This window comes from Pinus tabuliformis, chromosome 3_2 (assembly GCF_031772625.1).
Source record: "Pinus tabuliformis cultivar Carrire ecotype Pingquan chromosome 3_2, CPIR1, whole genome shotgun sequence".
NCBI lineage: Eukaryota > Viridiplantae > Streptophyta > Pinopsida > Pinales > Pinaceae > Pinus > Pinus tabuliformis.
Genome location: NC_142302.1, coordinates 623241505 through 623269144, shown reverse-complemented (window position 1 = coordinate 623269144; position 27640 = coordinate 623241505). Strand labels below are relative to the sequence as shown.

At 38.6% G+C, this 27640-nt stretch overlaps 1 protein-coding gene across 6 annotated transcripts in view; it reads left to right on the top strand.

The window, feature by feature from the left end:
• Positions 1–27640, top strand: part of LOC149182170 (uncharacterized) — a 227006-nt gene that overhangs the window by 25358 nt on the left and 174008 nt on the right. For all 6 annotated transcript variants that reach the window (XR_016257054.1, XR_016257056.1, XR_016257053.1 and 3 more), the window contains one exon: positions 208–298. Coding sequence is in view for 1 of the 6 variants with exons in the window: in XM_089416777.1 (XP_089272903.1) it covers positions 208–298 (91 nt within the window). In the remaining 5 variants the exon portion in view is untranslated. The remainder of the gene's footprint in view (positions 1–207; positions 299–27640) is intronic.

Below are 27640 nucleotides of genomic sequence, written 5' to 3'. Positions count from 1 at the left end.
TATGTAAAAATGAACCATTAGTGTGTTTGTATTGGTATGATCTTAATTGGAGACAAAACCATGCATACACTTGATGCTTTTAACAATTCACTATTATTAGCTATTTAAATTTTAAGCGGTCTTGCTTTTTCTATATATGCTGCTGCATTTTGTCTCTTGCATGTTATTTTATTGTATACTGTAGCTTATGTTACTGGTGCTCTGCAGGGCCCCTCTCTCGGAAGTTCAAAATGAGAAATGGGACTGTTCATGTGCAGTAGTATGGGATCCACATCATGCAGATTGTTTTGTACCACAGGTAAAATTGATATGGATGCCATGCTAATGAAGTTTGTTCAATACCGAGTCTTATTGAAATTTTTGGTATTCCATGGATCCATAATGTACTTTGGATATAGTTTAACTGGAGTTTAGGTATAGTACAGCATTTTGGTTCCATAAATCAAATGTTTAATGTAACCTCTGTTTTTATAGCTTAGACATGTACATATGCTATTCAAATCAGATATTAAACAGTTGTAAAATGCTTTGATGCAGTCCTTTTGAAACTGAGATTTCAGGCATTTTTTGTTCAATCACTGGAATCTTGGGGCAGTTGTGAGAACTTAAAACTGTTGTGATTGGTAAGCAATGGCCCTGTTACACACGAACTTCCACCCCCTGTTGCAAATCCCTCACAAGGTACTAAAGCTTGTGTGTAACTTGGAAGAGTTGCCTGGACAATTACTTCATCTTTTTAGGTTGGGATAAAATCCAACATAAAGGAGTCTTCCATAGTGCCAATTAGGTTCCCTAAGGCAAGACAAACCCAGTCTAAGGTTGCCAACTTTGAAAAATGAGAGATTTAAGGATCATGTTGATTAGTTAAGGTAAACATCAAATTTGTGTTAAGAGTTTGTTTAGGAAAGTTTGGGAATATATTAAAGGGTTTCTATGTATATTTAGCTCCCACAAATTCCAGATCTGAATTTTAACTTGTATTAAAAGTGAATTGAATTGAGACATAAACAAGTAAATTAAAACAGTAAGTTTCAGCCCTTAAATAGATGTGAAACTTTGAAAGTATGTAATTTTTAAGTCTAAAACAAGAAGTAAATATGAAAACTAAAGCAGCTTACTAATCTGAGAATTACTTGCACAGAACAGCCACTAGAAAGGAATCGATTCACTATTTTTTTATTGCAGGGAAATAGGGAAGCAAGATAGATTTAACAAAAGAATTATTTCCAGCTTGAAAATAGTGAAAAATCCACCAAGACTTCAAGGGTTCTAAGTATAAGCTACTGAAATTTCAAGGAAAAAAAGAATTTTAATTTTAATTTTGGCTAGAACATGAATAGACTAGTGCCTGGTTCATTGATTGGGCGTTTGGGGTCACTAAGGCTCTTCTGTAGAAAGCCTAAAATGATAGTTAGGGTTGAAAGACCTCAAACCCTACCAAATCGTTTTAGTAACCTAAGCAAATTTCAAGATTGTCAAAGGACAATCCTCATTGGAAAGTTTCAAACAATCTTGAGAGGGGATCTATCAAGAGAAGGACAAGAGAGTGTCCAACCAAACTTGAGAAGTCTTACCACACTTAACACAGTTCCAAATAAATACCACAAGATCTAAAGTTAAGGCACGCACTTATAAAATCGATGCATAAGGCTGCTTATTCATTGATATCCACCCATTTGCATAAATATCCACATAGACAAGATCTCCAAGAAAATGCTTTAATTAAGTATCCATAGCATGAGCCAAAAAGCAAACAAAGAATTTTCTCCACAGGCTACTAGCAAAGTTCACAATCAAAGTATTTCTCTTATATAGAAAACAGATTTAACAACCTTCTCAATAGAAAATTAATCTAATCCTAGATGTAGCCTAGAAAATCATAAAGGAGTAACAACTAAAATAACAACCTTAACCACCAAGTTGTCCTTAAAATGGTGAAATAGGCCACATGTGTCGAATGTGTGAGATCTCTAAAATGGGTGACTCCATGAAAAGGCTCAACTATTGTATTCCAAGGTACAATGAGCTCCATACCCAAAGCAAGGCTCACGACACCCAATGTAATCTCGATACCAAGGGAAGTTTCATGGATCCCAAGGAAGACAGATCTCAACGTAGCTACTATTACAACAAAATATCACACTTCTCGAGATAAAGTCCTAAAGCTCAAGTGTGAAGCCTTGTGTAATTCAAGAGGGGATCAATGTCACCTCACCTACCTTTTCTCACTTTTGGTCGACTCTCCTCCAACTAAAGGGGGGTTCTCCCTAGTAGATCTTAGGGATTTAATGGCCTAAACAAATCAAGTCAAGATCCCCCTAAGGCTTCTACTTTCATTATGACCAATCAAAGGTATGAACAATTATGGCTTAAGGTGGAAGATAGGATTTCTAGGGTTTTCAAGGTAATTTCCAGATTTGAGTTCAAACTTCAAAGGGAAGATCCTCAAAAACACAATCAAGGAATTACAAGGTGATTTAGGAGAGTAAACCCCAACAAAACGTAATAAAGTATTTATAAAAGAAAAAGATGATAAAAGAAAAAGATTAGTGCCTTAGCTTGCCAATATATTTTCTTGGGGGGCATGTGGGGTCAAGGATCAACACACTTGAGGAGAAATGGAATGGACTTAAGTTCAAAGATTAGGGCAGACCAACACATGTGCCTTAGAGGATTGACCTAGCCGTCCTACAATCTTCCAACATGGGATAGGGGAGTGAGCTCTAGTTGGGTCATCTTGAAAGTGCTTGATGGATGGTTTGTTCAAGAAGGACAACGAGATAAAAATACCAGCAACACTTTGGTCAATATGCAATAACCATCATCCATAAACATAGACAAGTTGAAGAAGGAACACTAACATAGATCATCTACCAATATTTATCCATGAAAAGAAGACCGTCCACCTCAACAAAAATCTTCACAAAGGTTGCTCTACTTATTTCTCCATAGCCCAAATTGAAACAAGAGATTTCAGAAATTTCAGACTTGCTAAGGGACTCTTCCCCAATCAAATTATGAAAAAATCAGAGGAAATGCCTCTTTATTTAGCGGGAGAAAGGTTCAAATTCCCCTTATGAAAAGATAATTATTTCCTAAGGGGGTAAAAGCCCTCTTCAACATTTAAATAATCCAAGAATACCAAACAGGGGCTTTTCAAGTCACTTGTAGAAGAAGTCATGGGGTCCAAGCCGTAAAAAATTACCCATCTCTACATATGAGGGCTATAGGGGGCCTTATGGCACAACATCCAACCGCTAAGGGCCCTTCAATGCTGGAAAAATCCTCCATAAATTGTATGAAAGAAAACCCCAAGCTTTTTCAATGTATGGACATGGGCTTCCAAGGTGGAGCTCAGAGCCCAAAGATGTAATGTCTTGCCTCCAATGGTGCTTATGTGACCTCAAAATTTACCCCCAAAGTATGGATAATTGTGGGGTTTCTTCGAACACTCCAATCGTGACAAATTCATATGCCAATAGTCCTTTCAAAAGGTGGTCACCAATGCAATTTCAGAAACCCCTTTGCTCAACAATTATACAAACCATTCTCAAATCTAGGATTGAACAAAGGTCGGCCTCAGTTAGATTCACTCAAGTGGACAAGTAAAAAAATTGACAGTGATCACTAGTGGCATTCCTCTCTACCTTGTGAAAATTCCTAGATCTAACAATCTCTAGAATCCTACTGCAACCAACTGAATCTACTTCACCTAGATCGTAAATTACATCACAAGCTTTTTCAAATTTCTTCTTGAAACATTGAAGTAAATCACTGAAGTAGCCTACACCAAATTAAATATGATTTCGAAGCATAGAAACTAAGCAAGGAAATACAAACACATAGGACACCGTTATTTTTGGACAAATGTCCCCGTAAAAACTCAACTTGGGAAAACCAGTGCAGCAGTGAAATCTGAGTACATCTATGGATGCCTAGCTGGCAATCCAAACATCAAGAAAATATGGCAGAGATATTCTCTAATCAACCCCGATGCTTGCGTTGCCTGCACTCTCGCGCGTTCCTACAATTGCACGTTCCTGCACTTGCACGTTCCTGCATTCGCGCGTTCCTGCATTCGCGCGTTCCTGCACTCGCGAGTTCCTGCACTCGCGAGTTCCTGCACTCGAGTGTTCCTGCACTCGAGTGTTCCTGCACTCGCGAGTTCCTGCACTCGTGCATTCCTGCACTCGCGAGTTCCTTCACTAGGAATAACTTAGCCTCTTGCTACTGCCTCTTCGGATTTGGAAATCTTCCTGTGGATCACTGTCCCTGCCTCTCTACTGCAAAAATTCGATCTCTTGATCTCTCGGTGTATTTTCCAAATGACCCTCAAGCCCCTTCTTATATCTTCTTGTTGGACAACCAACGACTTAGATTAACTCCTAATCAAAGGCTGAGATCATTTTGACTTGATCTCCGTCTTTATGTAGAAGATTCACCCACAATTAGATTAATACCCATTAATATTTTAATTTTCCAAAGTTTAGACTTAGGAACTCCATTAAAATATTAACTATTTTAATATAATCGTCTCTGGGTGGAATTTCCCAAAACAGTTTCTGGGTTCTTTGGAATGCATGTGCCCAAGCCTCCCTGCAAAAATTGAGGCTTAGAGCACATCCGATGCTACCCCAAATCAACACTCTCTCTTAGCGACGAATGTGCTTTAGCAATATACTACCACTGCATATTGCTCTGACTCTAAAGCATCGTCTTTTGTGTTTCCGATGTCTGACTCTGAAGCATCGTCCTCTACGCTGCTGATGTCTGACATGATGTCCACCAACTACTGCGCTACTGCTGGTATTGTACTGCTGCCTTTGACACTGCCACTGCCAATGCTACATCTGTACTACTACTCCCTCTCAAATGCTGCAACTGATATGCTGCTAGCACTGCCACTTTTAACTCTGCATCTATACTGCAATTTGTTGGAATTTCTAAGTCTGACACGTTAGAAACCCTTCATGCACTTTGCCGATTTATTCCTACCTACTTGTTCTGTTAATTAACAAGTTATTTACCATGTAAATACTGGAAATAAATACAAGTACATGCTCAACACATTACAGATCATCAACTGAAGGAAATAGAAAAAAGCACACAAGTGACATCGTTGTTTTTGGACTAATGTCCTTGGAAAAACCCAATGCAGGAAAACCAGTGCAGCTATTTAAGGGTTTGATTTATTAAGCAGTTTCAGAATACACTCTAGGTGCCAAATTCGGTTCACCCAATAGAGAAAAATCTCAGCAGTAGTACCTCTCTACTTGGAAGCAGATATTCTGGCTGAAACCCGGATAAACACTCTGGAAGCTCCACAACTCCAATCTGCCCCACGAAACCCAAGCGTTAGCCTCTAGGGACTGTGTCAGCCTCTCTCTAGCCCAGCGAAAGCCCAACATCGCTTTGGCTTGGCCTGTGTCAGCCTCTGGAGGCACTGCGTTAGTCCTCTGGCCCTCTGCGTCACCCATGCTGGCCCTCTGAGGCACTGCACAACTCTTGGCTGGCTTTGCGTGAGCCTTGGCTGGCTCTGCGTGAACCCTTGGCTGCTTCTGCGTCTCTCTCTCCGGCTACTGCGTTGATCCTCCCAGTGCTATCTCTGCCTCTCTGCTTCTGTATTCATTGCCCCTCAGCTACAACTCTGATCATTCTCTCAAATTTCTCAACAAACCGAGCCCTAGAAAGTCAAAACCTTGATCTCTTGGTGTGTTTTCCAAGTGACCCTCAAGCCTCCTCTTATACTTTTCTCGTTGACAAATCAACAACTAAGATTAGATCTGGTTTGATCCATGACTTTTGGACCATTCTAACACAGTTTTATATTAATTCACATTAATATTTTATTTTCTCTAAGTTTAGACTTGGGGGCTCCATTAAAAATATAAATTATTTTAATATCTCCCAAATTGTTTAGAATCTGCCCAAACCCTTTTTGGGTATTGGAGATCTTATGTGCCTTAGCTCTCCACCAATTTTCGTGGCTAGAGCACATCCGATGCTACCTCAAATCGACACAATTCAGTTATTGAGAGAAGCAACTGAAAACACCGAAAACTGGATAAGTATCCCGTGGATACACCTCGATGCTGAAAGCCTGACTGTCGCTAGGCCCACGCTGTTTTTTGAAGCCATTGCGCTGTGAAGCTCTGCACTGTGCCTCCATGCACTGCTGCCTCTCTTCTCTGTGCTGCTCAAGTTCTGGCGCTGCTAACTACTGCATCTGTTGCTCCAATATTAGGTCCCTATAATACTAGTGATTACCCCATTACTATTGTAGTTGTATCCCTTATTAATATTGTTGTGCCCCTATTGTCTCCATATTGTTATTACTGTGCTCCATAGAATCCCTCTATTGTTATTTTTGTGCCTTTATATTATTATTGTTTGGTCGGCTAGGTTACTCCTTAGACTCCTATATATAGAAAGGAGGTTGTCAATTGAATCATCAAAGAATCATTCATTTGTGTAATGTAAAGGAGGTTGCCTCCTCAAAGAGGCTGAATTCTAAGGCGTTGATCTATTTTTTCTATCTTTTTGTGAGCTGGTTTCATAACATTTGGAATCAGAGCTTTGGATTCTAGGGTTTCGCTGTTCGAAATAGGTCATCGTGGCATTTTCGCTATAACTTTTTTCTGCGACGTTTCAGAAGCAAAAAAAGAACCCATTTGAGACTAAATTGCACTGAACCTCGAGTCCGAATTTCAGAGCTTTTCGCGCTATATTTGCGGAGATATGATTTGAGGAAGTTGGTCTTTTTGTAGACTCCTGAATTATATTCCAAACAGGTGACTTGGGGAAAATCGTCATAACTTTCTCTCTGAGCATCAGATTGAAATTTTGTAAGAAGGTACAAAAAGAGGATGCACTGTAGTTTCTTGTATATATTTTTAGAGCCAAAGGTCGAAACAGTGATACGTGGCATGTCGTACAAGTTCGCTCTACTGAACTAGTCTATAATCAGGTCATTGTGGGAGATTTGACATAACTCTTCCCTGGAGAATCCAATTTGGATCATATTGGTGGCATTGGAAAGAGGACGCAGAGGGCTACTGCAGGTTGCAATTTCAGAACTGGATGATCCAAAATTACAGAGATACATCAGATTCAATATCAAGCTTCTACAATGTGAAAAAAGGTGTAGTTTTTTTTAAATTTTTGCATAAGCTTGGTTTGAAAAATTAGTTTGAAGGTATTCAAAGGGCATAATAAAGCATTATTATCGGTAATTGATGCCTCGAGGAAAGAAAATGCAAACACTAGTAAGCAACTTGAAAGCTCTAGCATGACTCATAAAGAAGAGGAAGAAATGCGACATGATATATCAAAATTACGAGACCAAGTGCAAGAAGTGTTACTTGCACAAAAAGTAACAGAATCTAAGATGGATGGTTAAAGAAAGATGTAGAAGCTAAGATGGATGGTTTAAATAAAGGTGTAGAAGCTAAGATGGATTGTTTAAAAAAAGGCGTAGAAGCTAAGATGAATAACGTGGAAGCTAAGATGGACTATTTGAAGACAGATTTGAAGACAGGCATGGAAGATTTGAAGATAGATTTGAAGACAAATTTGACAAAGTTTCTACAAGAAATGCTTACTAATGGTGAATGGGTAGTAAATGAAACTCATGATGAGAACAAAAGAAATGTTAATCATGATTTCATAGACTCTAATGTTGGATCGAAGATCCACCATATTCCAAAAATCGATATGAGAAAGTTTGATGGCAAGGATCCCGCATCATGGATATTACAGATGAAGCAATTTTTCGATCTCAATAATGTGCAAAACACACAAAAGGTACGTATTGCAACTTTATATTTGGAACCAAATCAGTTTGTATGGTATCAATGGTTTTTCTCTCGTAAACAAATTATCACTTGGGCAATTTTTACGGAAGAATTGAAAACACATTATGAGGATACAAAAAGCAACACTTTTTTTAGCCAATTGATAAGTCTCAAACAAAAGGGTTCAATAATGGAGCACATTGAGGAGTTCCAAAAATTGAACATAAGGGTAAAAAAATATTTCAGAGGAGCATAGGATTGATGTGTTCATAGGGACTTTAAAGGATAATATCCAACATGATGTTCGCTCTTGGGAACCTGATTCATTAGAGAAGGCATTTACGTTAGCAAGAAAAATGGAAAGCAAAATTATGGCAACTCGGAAGCATACCACTCACAATTATAAAGATGGAAGTGTTGTTGCCCCTAGTCTTCCACAACCTATAAGGTTGACACCACAACAATTGGAAGAAAAAAAAGCAAAAGGGCTTTGTTACAGTTGTGATAACAAATACACTAAAGGTCATAAGTGTGTTGAGAAGAAATTATTCTACATAGATTGTGAAAAGGAAGAAGAAAATGAACAAGAAAGGTCAAAAGAGGAGGATATATTCCAGGAACAAAGCCTAGATAAAGAAGAAATGAATCCGACCATATCTTGTAATGCATTGGCTGGAATTACCACTCCTCAAACCATCAAGATAGAAGGACAAATCAAGAAGAAGGTAATAGTGTTGATTGATTCAGGAAGTACCCACAATTTGTAAGATAGCAAAAGAATTGAATTGCTTCCTATATCCAGTGCCAGAGTGTCAAGTGATGGTTGCAAATGGAGGAACGATAAATTGCTCTGGAAAGTGCCATAATATCAAGCTATCCATGGGAGAATATGTATTGACTAGCCCAATGCTTTCCATTCCAATGGGAGGTGCTGATGTTGTACTAGGAGTCCAATGGCTACAATCCTTGGGTGCAATAGCGTTTAATTTTCAAGAACTTTTTATGAAATTTTCTGCGGAAGGAAAGGAAGTCGAATTAAGGGGTATTGCAGGGAAACCGGGAAAGATAATCAGCTCTAACGATATGAAAAAGCTTCTAAAAAAGGAACAGAGAGGTGTAATTGCACAATTATGTTCGCTAGATGTTTCCACATCGAAATCATCTATTTCTCTAGATCTCCAAAAAGTCTTGGACAATCATTCCAAGGTATTTGAGACTCCCAAAGGTCTCCCACCTATTTGTGATCATGATCATGCTATTCATCTGATTCCAGGAAGTGTTCCTCCAAACATCAGGCCGTACAGTTATCCCTATGCCCAAAAGAGTGAAATTGAACGCATGGTTGCAGAAATGCTAGAGGTTGGTATAATTCAACCTAGTCAAAGTTCTTTCTCTGCTCCAGTAGTATTGGTGCACAAGAAGGATGGATCATGGCGCATGTGTCCGGATTATAGGGAGCTCAACAAGCTCTCTATTAAAGATAAGTTTCCCATTCCTGTCATTGATGAATTGCATGGATCAATTTACTTCACCAAGTTGGATCTTCGTTCAGGATATCATCAAATCAGAATGAAGACTGAAGACATTCTGAAAACAACATTTAGAACTCATGAGGGTCATTATGAATTTTTGGTCATGCCTTTTGGCCTTACCAATGCACCTTCTACATTTCAAGGTTTGATGAATTCCATTTTAAAACCCTTCCTTAGTATTTTTTGATGATATACTAATCTATAGTAAGTCTTGAAAGGATCATGTTGAACATGTTGATAGGGTGCTACAACTATTGGAGGAGAAACAATTATATGCAAAAAGATCCAAATGTTTCTTTGGAGTACAAGAGGTGGAATATCTGGGTCATATTGTATCTCATGAAGGAGTTAAGGTAGAACCTAGCAAAAGTAAAGCCATTAAGGAATGGAAAATCCCCACATCCATAAAGCATCTGCGAGGATTTCTCGGGTTGACAGGGTATTATTGCAAGTTTGTTAAGAATTATGGGAGAATAGCAGCACCTCTAACAACATTATTGAAGAAAGATGCATTTTCATGGACTCCAGAAGCAACAAAGGCCTTTGAACATCTTAAAGAGGCAATGTGCCAAGCACTGGTTTTAGCTACACTGGACTTCACAAAAACCTTTATTGTGGAATGTGATGCTTCAGGGAATGGAATTGGTGCTGTTTTAATGCAAGATGAAAGACCCATTGCTTTTGAAAGTCGTCCAATCAAGGGAAAGTTTTTACACAAAGCTATTTATGAGAAGGAAATGTTGGCAATACTACATGCACTTAAGAAATGGCGACCCTACCTAATGGGAAGACACTTCAAGGTAAAAACGGATCATGATAGCCTTAAATACTTTTTAAAACAAAGATTATCCTCTGGAGAGCAACAAAAGTGGGTCACAAAGATGTTGGGTTATGACTTTGAAAATCATCTACAAAAAAGGGAAGCAAAATGTGGTGGCAGATGCACTCTCAAGAAAGGATGAGGATGTGGAAGGATTGTTCTGCGCCATTTCTATTATCCAACCAGATTGGATAAACGAAGCAAGGGAGGAATGGAAGAATGATGAAGAAGTGTGGGCACTTATTCGAAAGTTACAACAAAATTCCAGTACATCTGATACATTTAGCTGGCAAAATGATTCGTTATGGTACAAATATCGCTTATACCTCTGTAAGAATTCCCAACTCGAACAAAAGATTCTTATGGAATTGCACACTTCTCCTTTAGGAGGGCACTCAAGATTTTTAAAAACTTACCACAGGGTTAAGAAGGAATTTTTTTGGGATGGCCTTAAAGTGGATATTCAAAAGTTTGTGGCGGAATGTTTGGTTTGCCAACAAAATAAAATTGAAACAATTAAGACCCCGGGCCTATTACAACCTTTATCTATTCCAAGCCAACGTTGGGAGGAGGTTTCAATGGATTTTATCACAGGTTTACCCAAGTCTGAGGGAAAGAGTGTCATCATGGTGGTAGTTGACAGACTTACCAAGTATGCACACTTTTGTGCATTATCACAACCATTTAAAGCCAATACAGTTTCTATTGCATTTATGGAAACAATTCAAAAGCTACATGGAAACCCAAAGATTATTGTAAGTGATAGAGATCCCATTTTCACTGGAAATTTTTGGACAGAATTATTTTCTTGTCTTGGTAGTCAGTTAGCTCATAGCTCATCTTATCATCCTCAATCTGATGGGCAAACTGAGATATTAAACAAATGTCTGGAAGGATATCTTCGCTGCTTTGTATCTGAAAAACATACACAATGGGTCAAATGGTTGCCTCTGGCTGAATGGTGGTATAACAATTCCTTCCATACAGCAACAAAAATGACCCCATTTATGGCACTTTATGGATATCAGCCACCATCCATCACATCATATTTAAGAGAAAATTCTAAGGTTCAAGCAATGGAACATCACATCGAGCATCAACAACAAGTCCTCCAACTCTTAAAGGATAACCTCATGTTGGCGCAGAATAGAATGAAACAACAGGCAGATCAACATCGCAGCGAAAGAAGTTTTGGTGTAGGTGATTGGGTATTCCTACGGCTACAACCATATAAACAAATGTCCCTCAAGCAAGCTAAGAAGGATAATAAATTATCACCAAAGTATTATGGTCCGTACAAGGTGTTGCAAAAGATTGGTACTATGGCATACAAATTTGAGCTTCCTGCAGCTTCTCGAGTGCACCCAGTTTTCCATGTTTCATGTTTAAAGAAAGTTATAGGCAACAAGCTCCTAGTTCAAACAATATTGCCAGAACTTGACGAGGAAGGAAAAATTATATTGGAACCGGAAGCAGTCACAGAAACAAGAACTCGACAGCTACGAAATCGATCAATTTCGGAGTATCTCATCAAGTGGAAGAACTTATCCGCTAAAGATTCCACATGGGAGGATGAGAATTTTATATAGAAGCATCCAGAACTACTCAAGCGTTGAGGACAACACTTTTTTTGAAGAAGAGGGGCATGTTAGGTCCCTATAATACTAGTGATTACCCCATTACTTTTGTAGTTGTATCCCTTATTAATATTGTTGTGCCCCTATTGTCCCCATATTGTTATTATTGTGCCCTATAGAATCCCTCTATTGTTATTTTTGTGCCTTTATATTATTATTGTTAGGTCGGCTGGGTTATATTGTGACTCCTTAGACTCCTATATATAGAAAGGAGGTTTTGTCAATTGAATCATCAAAGAATCATTCATTTGTGTAATGTAAAGGAGGTTGCCCCCTCGAAGAGGTTGAATTATAAGGCGTTGATCTAAGTCACAGGACATGTCCTCCAAGGTCCCGTGTCCCGTATTTTACGTGTCGGACACAAAAACGGCCCTAAAACGTGTCGAAAACGTTTTTCATCGTGTCCTGTAAAATGTAAAACGTATTCACCGGTTTTCGTCGTGTCCTGCATCTAGAAAACGCGTATTCCGTTGATAGAAAACGTTGCCTGCATAAGCTGCAATTTTTTTTGAAAGAAACAAATAATATTTGAGTGGGGCAGCTTAATGATCAAGTCTAGGCCCTAGTATTGATATGCTATTCATGGTAATGTTAAATTCTTAACGTAAAAGTGACATTCTCCTTAATCTTCATTTTCATCCTTTTACTTAAATTTTTAACATTACCATGAAATGACTCAGGATGTTTGAGAGTGGTTCCAACCTCATTAGATTTCATATGGAGAAAGTAGAATTTTAGATTTCATTCAAAATGCAGCAGACTTATTAGTTTTTCAGGATTTCAGGATTGGGAGATTGTAATGTTTCCAGGTGACACCACTAGTAGAGGACGCGGTCTACCTCCTATAGCTCCTACTTCTAGTTCTTCAGCTTCTAGAGCATAGCAAACTCCTCCAGCATCAGCATCTACATCTAGAGGGAAAGGGAAAGCTGTGGCATTTTCTCGCAAGAGGGGCAGAGGAAATCAATATGATTAGACTTTAGTTATTTTCTTATGTGCTTGTAAGTTGTACATGAACAATGAACATTGAATATTCAAGAATCAAGACCAAGCATATCACATTCTAATTTCTAAATAGTAAATTTTGATTCTATTTATTTTTTTTAAAGTGAACTATGAACTTTGAGAAGTAATTATATTTTAATTTGATTAGATAAACTGCAACCTACAATTTAATATGGATAAAAAACTATATTTCAGTATATATGTATATATATATATATATATTTTTTATATTTTTTTATTAAATATATATAAAACGTGTCCCTCGTGTCCTGTTTCCAGGTCGTTGCGTTTTGTATTGAATACTCGTATTTACGTGTCCTCTGTGTCTCGTGTCCTTGTGTCATGTGACTTAGGCGTTGATCTATCTTTTCTATCTTTTTGTGAGCTGGTTTCATAACATCCAACACTCCATGACACCAACTGAAAAACTCCTCCATCCCGCTACTACTGATCATGGGCTCCCGTAGCAAGGTGATGATCCAAGAGGTGGACTCCTCAAGGATCCTGCCCATCTATAGCTCTATCGAACTACAAGGCTGAATTATAAGGCGTTGATCTATCTTTTCTATCTTTTTGTGAGTTGGTTTCATAACATCCAACACTCCATGATACCAACTAAAAACTCCTCCATCCCGCTACTATTGATCATGGGCTCCCGTAGCAAGGTGATGATCCAAGAGGTGGACTCCTCAAGGATCTTGCCCATCTGTAGCTCTATCGAACTATAATTCTATATCAGCCCACGTCCCTCCTGGAGGTATCTTGGTTGTCATGGCGAACTCCTCCTACTATTCGATCTTTGTAGTTGCAACCTTAGGATTGTGCTTCTCATCCTTGTCCTTTTCCTTCAAGGGACACTAGGATGCATAGTGGCCCATCTCGCCACATCGGAAACACTTCACCTTGGAGATGTCCTTCTTTCGTCTCTGTTGTCCCTACTACCCCTTTAATGCAAGGGTTGCATTATCCTCCTCCTCTACTTTGGGCTTCGACCCACTACTGCTGCTGCTTCCGTCAAGTTTGACCTTGACTAGGTCTCTCCTCAACTCTTCTTGTTTTAGAGCTGCTCACATCTCATCCCAATTACGCAATGCTGCTCTGTCCAGGATACTCTAGAGACTTGCCACTCATCCGAGAAAGAATTTAGGGCCAGTCTCACTAACTTCGAATCTTGAGGTGTATGCCTCGCAGTCGACAACTCATCACGGATCTCCTTCAGCTTCGTGAGGAATGGATCCACACGTTCTCCTTTCTTCATATGCACAAATCTCAACTTCTGTTCCAAGTACATCTTCTGCTGCTCAGAAGATCCTTGATATAGTGTGGCCAAAGCATCCCACATCTACTTAGCAGTTGCTCTGCTAGCATCATGGCACACCACGTGATCCTTGACTCCATCCAGGATCATCCTCTTGGCGTTTGCCATTTCAGCTCTGTACTTCTTCAGCAGATCTGCATCCGCAGGGACAACTACCACACTATCAACATACGTCTTGAGGGCATGCTCATCTAGAAGGAAGGACATTCTAGCCTTCTAGATGACATAGTTGGAAGCTTTGTCTAACCTGTCCTGATCCCTCAAGCTGCGACTGGTTGCCATATCCTCCAAAAACTGTTAAACAACTCCCTCTTTCTCCTTGCTGCGTAGCTTCTAGGCTGGCTTACACACTCCCTGATGGAGTTGGTAAGTCTGCTTCTCCTCTGCTGCTCAAAAAATGAGAAATACTGATTTCCTTGACAAGAAATCACTGAGGAAGTATTCCCTCACTATGCGATCTGCTTCCTTCTTCCGACAGCGTTTCTGCTCAGCACTTAGCTTGCAGAAAACTACGTCCCTCTAGCTCTGCGCTGATGTTCTGCGTGGTTCCCTTTGCCTTGGCAAATTCTTGATCCGATAGTCTTACCTCTCTGTCAACTCACTCATAGAGAAACACCCACAAAAATATAGCCCTCCTGGCTAGAACTATGCAATCCCTCAGTGGATTCAAACTGCTACTTGCTACAGCAAGTTGGCCCTTGCTTCAGTGCTAGATTTGCTCTTCCTGTTTCACATCAACAACTCTGATACCATGTGAAAATTCTTGGATCTAACAATCTCAGGAATCCTATTGCAACCAACTGAATCTACTTCACCTAGATTGTATATTACATTACAAACTTATTTCAGATTTCTTATTGAAACATTGAAGTAAATTACTGAAGTAGCCTACACCAAACTAAATATGATTCTGAAACATAGAAACTGAGCAAGGAAATACAAACACATAGGACATCGTTATGTTTGGACAAATGTCCCCGTAAAAACCTAACTTGGGAAAACCGACGTAGCAGTGAGGGTTTTATTTTATTATGCAGCAGTGAAATCTGAGTACATCTATGGATGCCCAACTGGCAATCCAAACGACAAGAACATCTGGTAGAGATATTCCCTAAGCAACACCGACACTCGTGTTGCTTGCACTCACGTTCCTGCACTTGCGCGTTTCTGCACTTGTACATTCCTGCACTCGCGTGTTCCTGCACTCGAGTGTTCCTGCATTGGGAATAACTCAGCCTCTTGCTACAGCCTCTCCGAATTTGGAAATCTTCCTTCGGATCACTGTCCTTGCCCCTCTACTACAAAAGATCTCTTCGATTAGGATTCCTCCTGAGATCTTTTCACTTCAGAAATTCGATCTCTTGACCTCTCGGTGTATTTTCCAAATGACCCTCAAGCCCCTTCTTATATCTTCTTGTTGGACAACCAACAGCCTAGATTAACTCCTAATCAAAAGCTGAGATCATTTTGACTTGATCTCCGTCTTTATCTAGAAGATTCACCCACAATTAGACTAATACCTATTAATATTTTAATTTTCTTAAGTTTAGACTTAGGAACTCCATTAAAAATATTAATTATTCTAATATAATCGTCTCTGGCTGGAATTTCCCAAAACGGTTTCTGGGTTTTTTGGAATGCATGTACCCAAGCCTCCCTGCAAAATTTGAGGCTTAAAGCACATCCGATGCTACCTCAAATCAACATGCCCCAAAGTCAACATGGTGCAACCGTATCATATACATAAGTGGCATAGTGCGCAGTGTTTGTCATGGGAAGTATTGTTGAAAAGAGACATCTCATGGATGTGAGAAGTCCCTACATAAGGGTCGTTTTCTTGCAGTGACCACCAAATCCTCATTAGTGCATAACCCTGGATCCAGATCTCAATCCAAAGCCCAACAGTTACTCTGCTCTGATTCTGCTTTATTCCTAGGTTGCTGAGAATGCCAACTGTCTTTCAAACAAGTGAGACTTATCAATCACAACAACCCCATTGTCATCAATGTCATTTGGGATAGATTTATGATACTGGACCATGAACAGCAAACAGATCATGTTATTCCAATTCTTTTCAGGTCCCTATTATCAAATTTTCATGGTACAATAATCAGATTTAGTTTTAGGTGACGAATGTGGTGATTGAGTATTTAGCTGCAGGTGTGAGTCCTTCCTTTTTGACTGTTTACTGGAGTTAGAATGCTTCTTCTTTAATTGATGTAATAGCTGATTCTCGAATCTCAACAAACTTCATTACCTCTACTAAAAGACATTAATCATTACCCCTTTATCCTGGATACAGTCTTCATGGACATGTTGCTGATATGAATATTGTAAGCACCGTCCAAAGTAGAATTTCATTTCAACAGGTGTCAAAATTTTCCTTGCTTCTGTGGATGACAATTGATCAGATCTTGGATTCTCTTTATCTAAAAGAATCTATTATCTTCCTAAATTTCAAGCCATGTAGCCTTACTCCTATATAAAATCTCTTGGCTACAAAAATCCATTAAACACGTTCAAATCTGTCAGACGAGTTTTCCAACCATCTTGTACATAATGTTAGGTACCAGGTACATAGGTCCCAATGGAGGTACACAAATCTTGAGGCAAGAATACAAAGCCTAATGCAGGATCACAATGCCCGATGCAACTGATGCAACTCTAGGTGTCGTATCCGACTCATGATGTAGTGTCAAGTTTGATGCAATGTCACAACACCCAAGACAAATCACAATGCCCTCAGCGAATGTTATGAATCCCAATGCAAGATCATGTTTTACTCAAATTATTGTCTATTGCATTTGGATATGTGGCATTAGGTGATTGATCATAGATGTCATCTTTTTAATAGCTCAATGACTTATTGAATCTATACCTGCTTACTAATTACTAAGGTAAGGACAACATTAACCTTTATTACATGTGAAATTCCTCAGACAGATGCATTTCTTAGAACACTAAGTTAGGTGTGGGTGATGAAGTTGATGTGATGTGAAGAAAGGGAAATTTTATGAATTGACGGCGGATGCTTATGTCCACATAAGATCTTTTTAAGATATTCACGCACTTGAGTGTCTTTAAAGAGAGCGAGTGCTTAGTATTGAATTACCATTCCTTGAGTCTCTTTTTGTTGCTACCCCTTTCCTTCCTTTTTCTTTATTTGATTGGTCCCTTTTTTAGATATGCATTGTTAGACACTGGGCTTCGGACATCGGATTTTTTTGAAGGTGGCATGGCTCAAGCTTTACGATTTGGATTTTTATTTTGGCTGCATCAACCTGAATCTTGTAGCTCTTAAGATGAGGCTTTCCTACATCGGACTATTAGGTATGGACCTTGTATGACATATGACAAGTCAACCATGAGTGAGAATATGATGAATGCGCATGTGAATCAAACTATTTTTAATCCTTACTCTCACTTAGAAAATTTCCTAATGAAAAATAGTATGATTGAAAGACATTGAACAATTAGATCCATCTCCTTTATGGTTGACTTTAGCACACATCTCATACTATACTTGAAGGATGGATGAGGCTTTCCTACATGGGACTATTAGGTATGGACCTTGTATGACATATGACAAGTCAACCATGAGTGAGAATATGATGAATGTGCATGTGAATCAAATATTTTTAATCCTTACTCTCACTTAGAAAATTTCCTAATGAAAAATAGTATGATTGAAAGACATTGAACAATTAGATCCATTTCCTTTATGGTTGACTTTAGCACACATCTCATACTATACTTGAAGGATGGATGAGTGATTTGAAAGGATCTATTGCAAAATTATGAACCCACTAGGAGACAAAAGTTTAGAGTGTTATGAGCCATTATTAGATTACACAAATTATCATTGTTGCCTCTAGCAAGTCTTGTAAGGGGGTAACCTACAAGGCAAACTAGACCAAGGGAGAACAATGAGGTGTAGCTCATTGTCATCACAACCACTACCTCCTACTCTTTTGTGGACTTTCATCTCTAGGGAGGCTTGCCTTTGAATAGGTTACCTAAGGATATATCAAGTTCAAGGATCAAGGTGACAAGAAGGGCTTATAGAGGACAACTCTTTCTAAGAACAAGTCTCAACAAGTGAGATAGGGCAATTTGCATCCTCTAATAAGGCTGTTTAGGGCACAAATGACATAGGGCTTGGCAATTGGATTAACCTAGAGTCAATAGGCCAAGAAAAGGCTTCCAAGTAATGAATATCAATAACCAATGGAACAAGAAGCGTTCAACAAGCCAAGTTGAAACTGAGATCAAAACTAGGGTTTGTCTAGGACAAGATTGACCTAGGGAAAAAGGATTTTTGCTTTGAGATGGATGAATTAGCCATGAAAAGGGGTTGATTTTTGAGGCAACCAACACTCCTCTCAATGTTAAGTCCTTCCACTAGCGAACAACTCCAACCCTAGCTATTTTCATGCCCTAGCCCTAGTTAGTGACTTGTCCTTAAGGGGTCAAAAAGCAGATTAAGAGAGAGAGTCAGATTTATGGTAAACTTGATGGATGATCAACAAAGTGACAAGGTCAGTGCCTAGTCCTTGGGATGATGGAGCCCATGGGAGTGAAAAATATGCTAAGTCTTGGTATGGAGTAAGGGAATAATGAATCCCTAACATTCAAAACCCTAACTATTACTTTTGTGAGGGAAAGAAATCACTTGGGAGAGCTAGTTTAAAGATTCACCAAGGGGATGGCCATTCACATTTGAGTCTCGACTAGTGAGTAATGCGAGTGAAAAATATGCTAAGTCTTGGTATGGAGTAAGGGAATAATGAATCCCTAACATTCAAAACCCTAACTATTACTTTTGTGAGGGAAAGAAATCACTTGGGAGAGCTAGTTTAAAGATTCACCAAGGGGATGGCCATTCACATTTGAGTCTCGACTAGTGAGTAATGCATACAATGCTATCATCTAGATTCTATAGCACATAATTTTTTCTCGAGATAAGACAAGGTAATGTTGTGTTGAAATCTTGTGTAGAGGGATATCTTCTTTGGTTGCAGAAAGTAATGTGTTACCTTGGAAATATTTAAGACTAAGTATGAGTCTGTATGAGACCGAATCAAAGCCTAAACAAGGACTTTCATTTAGACAACCTCCAAGGATTATGTTGAATCCAGAAGCCATCTAGATGCAAAATCAAGAATCGTGTCAAGACATTTGAATGTTGATATGAAAATGTTGTCATAAGTCAGAAGAAACTGTGATAAGAAAAACTGATAATCTTAGGGTTTTGTAAAACTATAAGAGACCTTAAAGAAATTGTTTGATTCATATTGTAATGTGTTCATCAACAAAAGTATTGTTAGAATCAAGAAAGTTGCTCCAGAATTAGATGATGCTGAGAAAAGAAGTCAAAGTCAATGTTCAAGATTGGAGACTAGAGTCCTCTCAAGTAAGATGAGTCATTTGCAGAACTTGATGTCTACTATTATGATGAAGGATAAGCTTTTGGGTTGAAAAAGTCAAAATGTTCAACTAAGAATACATATTTGCAAGAGTATCATTGCTAGTAATGCAGACGCAGTAACCAAGAAAATTGACACATTACAAAATAAATCTAGGGTTTATCCTATAAGACTAAAAGCCTTGAATGTAAAATCCTAGGGTTTATAGATAAAACCCTAGATCTAGATTATTGTTTTCGCTAAAAGAAGAAACCTTAGCTCATGTAATGACATCATGGTGAGGACGAGATTGATGATAAGTTTGCAAGATGGATGCAAGAAGGCTAAGATCAAGAGGGAGATGACATGTCCTACGATCTTCAAAAGATAAGTAACTTGTATCCCTCTTCATTGGTTATTGTTATTGTTTTACAATTAGTTAGCCTCTTGTCTTTGATTCTTTTGTTGTGTTGTAATTGTTCTTCCATGGCCTCCTAGTGAGGATTGCAGGACAAAGCGAAGGCTGTTAAGGCTTTGGTAGCAAATGGAAATAATGGAGGCAACAAATGGAAATAATGGAAGAACAAAGCAAAACTCATGACAAGAGGACTCTCCCAGAATCGATGATTTATGAGAGATATTGTACTAGATGAGATTCGAGCTCAGAGGGAGCAAGCAGATCAACAATATTAAAGTATACTTTAATTGTGCCAAAGAGAAGTCAATGGCGACTTCTAAATGTATCTACATGATCTAGCATGCAACAATTGGTAGTATAGACAAGTACAAAGCAAGAGTTGAGAATAGAAGGTTCTCCCTGTGAGAGGGAGAGGATCGTGACAAGTTGTTTGCTCTAGTTTTGAGGTACACTTCTGTTAGAACTATTATCATTGCTTTGAAATTGCACTAGGTGGATGCAGAGATTGTTTTTTTCAGTGAAGAGGAAGTGTTACATGAGAAGAAGTGTCATGATTGAAGAAGGCTTTATACTATCACAAGCATACATGTTGGGATTGGTATTTTTGGATTGATGGATATCCGCTAAGTCTTGGTTGATCTTATTATTATTTGTCTCTGACAGAAGTAGAAGGACTCGTGTTAGAGGGAGCAATTGTGGTATAAAAGATTGCTTCTATAACAGAGGGATTAGTCAAAGAGCCTTGCTTTAGCCTCAGAGGAAGTTTACCTATGAGTTCAAAATGATAGATTGTTGTTAACATTGCCAAGCTAGATAGATGATATGCTAGAAAGCAATAGTGGCAGAGGGAGCAACCAAGATTGCCAAAGCAGAAGCTGTTTCAACACCCAATTAGGGTAATCAGAAAGTAGCCGATTAGTTTATGGTTAAACCAAGGCATGTGGCTCAACATGTGTTGAAGTACCAACATGATACAATTATGACACAATCAGTCATGGTTTGAGATATGTCTCAGACAATGAAGTACAACTGCAGGGTCAGATTGGCCAGAGAGTGCAAAGGCAGAAGGGGTTCATCAGGATATTGCTTTAGTTTGGGCTCTGTTATGATTTCTTGGATGAGCAGGAAGCAGACATCTATCACACTCGGTATTGCAAAGGCTGAGTTTATTGCAACTAGATTGGCAAGTTGAGAAGCGGTATGGTTTCAGAGGCTACTTGCAGGACTATCTTGATCAGGTGCAAATGGCAACCATAATGACAGGATGAAGCACAAGAGATCCAGTACTGAGACGTGGTATAAAAGGAAGCAATGTGGCTTCAGTATTATTCTACAATATAGCAGATTGCTGGCAAAGGCTTTGTCCCTGGATGAAGTCTACACATATATTGAGGACGAGCTTGGAGTGATGAAATTGCAACATCAATGACACACATTTTCCCCGTGTCAAGTATGACCATATTAGGGAAAACTAGTCCATTGTATTGATTTCATCATGGATTGAAATTCTTCTTGTGTCAAGTATATTGACCCGAATTAGGAAGAATGGTCCCAGAGCATCAGGCCCAAATTACTCAGATAGAGTGTGGCTTTTGGAGATTCACCATGTGTCAAAGATATTGACTGAAATGATGGTGAACCAAGACTAGTTTGTATACCATGTGTCAGATAGACCAAAACTATGGTGACTAGTTGATTTTAAATGATGTACAGTGTGTCAGGTATACCGACCAAGATTATGGTGAGGATACACCATACATCAGAGGTACCGACCGGAATTATGGTAACTTGTTGATGCTATTGACTTACCATGTATCAAAGTTGTTTGACCATATTATGGTAATTGGTTGATGCTATTGGTTTACAATGTCTCACAATCGTTGACCAAATTATGATAACTTGTTGATTGATTTACCATGTATCACTATTGTTGACCAGATTATGGTAGTTGGATTTTTTATAACCCTTTCTTAGAGAAATTTGTCAACACGAGAGCATCTCGATAGTCATTATGAATTCCTCCCTAACTATGAGGGAGTGCTGAATTTTTGTAGCTATGGTCGGACTTCATGATCTTGTGAAAGAGAATATATATATGACATGTTCTTCATATTGGTTTTTAAAAGAGAAAATATTGAAATTTTGAAAATTAAATTTTTGGCTCCAAAGAAGCCAAGTTGGCCCCCCTCCTAGTCAAGTCGGCTCTAGTGAAGAGGCAACCATTCGACAAGCTAATCTTCTATTTATATGAGGCATTCAACCTCCTTCTCAAGCATAATTTAGATCACACTTAAGATGATTTCTCTGTTCATTCATGTGAAGAAGGAGGCTAGAAGGATGAAGAAGCTTGATGATCTCTCTCTCTCTCTCTCTCTCATTTGACTTCCCATGCATAGTATTTTCTCTGTTGCTATACTCGCACGTGTGGAACAGAAGGACCGAATTGCTGAAGTATGATAGAGTTGTAGGACCGAGATTTTGGGTGAAGAAGGCAAAAATTCAGCCCTAGCTGAGTAGACTGGATCGAGTCTCTTGGGCAGATGGTTGACTTGACTAGGAAGGAGTTGGACCAGGTTTGACCAAGTATTTTTGCTAGTCAATTTGACCATGTGATTGACGAGATGACCTAGGTGTGTCTCTTGTTGAACTGAAGAATTTCTCTAAGGAAAGGTTATTGGGTTTTTCCCCCATGTGGGGTTTCCCAGCGTAAATGCTTGTGTTCTTGTTTTGGCTGTCACTCCATGATTCTACTGTGTAATTTCTTGATGATTAATGAGAATATGGAAGAAATTAAAATGAATATCATTAGAAGTAATTACCAGTGGAAGACCTACACAAAATCAACAAAGGGAACTAGATGCACTTAGTTTGTTGATCTATTCTACTTTAACTTAGTTAAACAAAATAACCACTCAAGCATCACATGAACACTTTCCCCAAATGGGGAAGGGGGGATAGCTAGGGAAAGAATCCCTTGACTCCCAATAAAAGGTGAATTTTTATCAAGTCCCTCTCGTAGAATGAGGGATGAGGAGTGAGTTGGAAGAAGGCTTACAAAAAATGCCTTCTCCAAGTACTTGTGAGTTTTAAACAAGAATTACAAAATGCATGTTACAAATAATTACCTCTTGAAGAGGAATTGAAACAGTTAAAGAGTAAAATTACAATGAATCTATTTTGAAGAAAAGAGAAGAATATTATTTGGAATTAGAGGTGATTACATGAAGTTACAAAGGTCTTTTGGGCGGATCCAAAAGACAAACTCTCCTACAAATGTTGCAATTCTCTTCTTGAAGAATCTTGAGTGGGGAAAGCCTCTTGAAGGGGGTTTCAAGGAGCAAAATGAAGTTTGGTGTTTGCTGTCCCAAAGTTCCTTTTTTAGTGCCTTGAATTTCAAACGTTTAGCTTGATCCCCCAAATTCCTCCTACAATTTTAATGACTAGCAAAATGGATCAGCAAGATGCAAAGTGAAAGATGCCAAATTCACTTGGACATCCACAAGATTAGTAGAAAAACTTTATTAAAACAATTTTGCAAGCAAAGTCTACTAAAATTGGGTGAAATTCTACCCTAAGGCAGCCAATAATAGCTGGGTTAAGTTAGCTCTTATTGGTTGATTTGTGGCTGTTAGGACAGCCACTAAATAGTCTTGAAATCACTTGGATATTCAACGAATTCGTACATAAGGTAACCAAAGGATTTTTTTTAGAAATTTGAAGGAAGGAAGAAAAGGTGTTGGGCCCTTTTGATGCTCTTCTTTTGGATCTCTTTGGCAGTCCCTAAGATGGTGAGATCGTGACTTCCTTGGCTCTTTGAGGTTGGTTGATCTAACCAATGATTTCTCCAACCTCAAATCTTTGAAGGCAACCTGTGCTATACTCAAGATACTTGCATCCAATGATTAGTAAACTCAAGAAAATAGATTGCACATAGAAAAGACAATTTGTGCTATTCACAATTACACAATATTATCTATTGAAATTTGCAAGACTATTAAGAGATAGACAGATACTTGTCTATTGCTCCCATAGACAATACTGCCCCTATTTGGGCCTTAATCTACTAAATGAAAGCAATAAAACGATTCAAATTAGCATGGATATACCTTACACCGGGAGATGAGTCACTAAAACCAAGCTAACATAGGACCTCCAAAGACTTTCTTCTTATTGATAAATAGCATAAATTCAAGCATAATACACCCAAGCATAGAGCTTCCAACCATGGGAAACAATGAGCCCAAGAGCTTGATTTATACAAAAAATGGAGGGAGTCCCAATGTAAACCAATCAAACAAGTGTCAAAGATGGTGATCATCCCAAGGAGAGGTCAAATCTCCAAGTGGCAAAAGGTTTGTTGTAGCATGCTGTGAAGTTACAATGAGTTCTTCTCTTGATTGATGCACATATCTCCTTGTAGACCTGTGAGTTTTCTTCATGTTCCAAGTGGAGACTTAGTGAAGATAAGTGGGACCAATATCCCACTCAACTAGCAGCTAACCAGAATGTGTGAACTTGTGATAAACATTTATCAAATCTGGCCTGTGTATTGCTTCCTGTAGGTGGCTGCGTGGGAACTCCAATCTGGCAGTGCAACAAGTGTTAACCCTGTGTGAGAAGTGGAGGGGATGGGGGAGTTAACCCCTCTCCAAACCTGTAGTAAACTGCCACCTAAACTCCTTCAAACTGCCAACTTGCAGCCCCTTGGTGACTGAACTCGACCCCCTAGAAAACTAAACTGATATCCTTATTTTGTGGGATTTGGCCCTCCTAATTGACTGTGGAAGAGAGCCATTTGACCTTGGCTTATGTGGTTGCCTAATCAACCTTTTAACTCAAGTCTTGAACTTGACATGAATGCCATATCACTTGCTTTGACATTTTGACTTGGGGAGACACGTTAAATATGTCCCCAGTTATTAATTTTTAATTTTTATTTTATTTTATTTTATTTTTCTTGTCGTTTTTGCCACTTACATTAGAGAAAGTTGATTTTCAAGGGGATATAATCATTTTTCGACCCTCAAAGTGGGTCTTAGGATAATGTTGGAGTTGTAAGCATGAATTTCGAGTACCCATATGCCACCACCATATCCTAGAGCCACTTATTTACAACATTACATAGGAAATTAATGTGAAAATTTCACCACTGAAATTCTTATTTCAGCAACTGGAATTACTTCTTCTAACTATAAATAAATTGTTGAAATATGTAACTAGGTTTGGTCTTCATTATGACATATGTAATCATGATTTTATTTAATGAAAAGAGAAAAATAAATTTATTATTGTTGTTCTTGAGGCATGGTTTTCATGCTCAAGGGAAATTTATATGATAGATCAAGCTCCCATTGAGAGCTTTTAGGGCTTGTCATTATGTCTACAAGTCAAGAGAGTCATTGCCATGTATGAAAGATCCTTCTTGGGCATGTTACATATTGTAAAGAAAATTATGTGAGTCAAAAGATCCTCCAAGACCTCGATATCGTGCAATGAACAAGTCGGCCTACACAAGCAACAAGTCGGCCTAAACGCAGTTACAAGCCGGCCTAAAGGCAGTTACAAGTCGGCCTACAAACATAAGACAAAAAGCCTATATAAATGAGGACTCAACCTCATTCAAGGAGACACTAATCACTCACACAAGTTCGATCAAAGGAGAGGAAAAGTGCGAGGAAGAGGAGGACAAGGAGGAGAGAAGAAAAACGAGTTTCTGGGATTGTTTTTGGGCTATTCTTCTCACATGTGCAAAGTGGATTAGGGCATCTTTCTGCAGCAACAATTACAGTCATCATCAAGGGATGAGTTCTGGGTCAAGAAAGGTCTCTCTAGCAAGCTGATTTGTCAAGGAAGGGAAGTCAAGTCAAGCGAAGAAGAAAGGAGGTACATTTGTCCATTTTCAAGCCACACGTGTGACCTAGGGTTTCTGCAGAAGAAGCTGGAATTGCAAATCTGCAACAAGCCGAAATTTTGTGCTAGCGCTGAAATATGAAGTTGTGGAACAAGTTTGACCAACATTGGCTTGGAGTAAGAAACGTTCATCAAGGAGAAGCTTTGACTTGGTCTTGGAGGGGTCCTGGAATTCGTCAATTGAAGTTCTATAAGAAGAAAATAATTCTTGTGGGTTTTCCTCTTAGTTGGAGAGGTTTTGGCTTTGGCTGATGATTGATCGCCTATATTTTGTGTCCTTTGTCTTTTTGTTCTTTATGGTTTGGTCGCTGTTTGATGAAGAGAACACAAGAATAATCAAGTTGAAGAATAATCTAATCAAGTTAACAAAAAGGACATCACAAGAAGTTATCAAAAGAAGAGAAATTATCTATTTAGCTTCCCCTAGATTTCTCAACATGGTATTAGAGATAAGGTGACAAGATAAGGAAAGGCAACCTAAAGAAGACACTAAAGAGTTGAAGCACTAAAAGATCATCAAGAGCATCAATCATCAAGAAGAATCACTCATCTCAAAGGCATGACAAGGACAAAGATTACATCATCATCTTGAAGGAAGTTACTAAAGAAGATCCCAAAACCCTAGTTTGTTCAAAGAAGAATTCTACACTTGAAACATTCTTGGGAACCTTGCACAATCATCACCTCAAGAAGGAGGCCTCAAAGACCCTACCTCTACTCAAAGAAAGAAAGGACTGCAAATTGAAGCATCTTGAAGTCTCTACATCCAAGGGAAGTAAGAAGAAGCATTGTCATCATCATCAAGGAATCAAGATGATCTCCCTCTCCTTAAAGGATCACTTTTGAAGGAATACATCTTCATCAAGAAGATATCTTCTATTATCAACATCATCATCAAAAATCAAGAAGGCAACAAATTGAAGATATTGTCATCAAGAAGCATCTTCACTTGTTGAGTAAGTACTCTTGTATTTATGACTGAATCTGCTAACAAAATGACTTCATTTTGCAAGGAAAGCAACGAATTGGTTGGGTCATCAAACTTTTTTGCATGGAAGAAGAGGACAGATTTGATCCTCATAGAAAACAAAGTCGTTGATTGTTTTAAGGGTTCAATCACCAAACCTCCAATGGAAGAAGGTCAAGCTCTAGCAAAGTACATGAAAGGGGAAGTAAGGGCTCAAAGAATCCTTATAGAATCCATCAAAGATCCCCTCATACCATATGTATCAAAGTTGGAGACATCAAAATAAATATACGAGAAACTAATAGAATTTTTCCCTGTAAGTACTGTTGGAGAAGTAATATCATTAAGATAAGAGCTCAACAAGATGAAGATATCAAAGGAAGAAGGAATAGCCTCATACTTTATGAGGGTGTCAGAAATTCGAGACCAACTGTAAGAGTTGGGAGAAATAATCTCTGATAAAGAAATGACCACCATGGTGCTCACTGCTCAATGCACTACCAAAGTTTAATAATAAGAAGATTCGATCAACGGTTTCCCCATCTTGGGGTTTTTCTCTGGCTTGAGCCAATTTTTTGTTCTCTTGTCTTGGCTTGTCCTCTGCGTTTATGGTTTATGTTCTTTCCTCGGTTACTGTCAACATAATAATTGTTTATCTGATTGCAATAAAATTGTGAATTGGGCTAATATGGTTCATTGAAGTAACTTTCCTAAGCAAAGAACATTTTAACTCAAAATTAACACTATTCTAGGCCACATCAAGGGTCAACTCTGAGCCTCATAAACCTGAGATCTAGCAGCAAAAGAGAGAATTAGAACCGAGCTGCCATGAAAT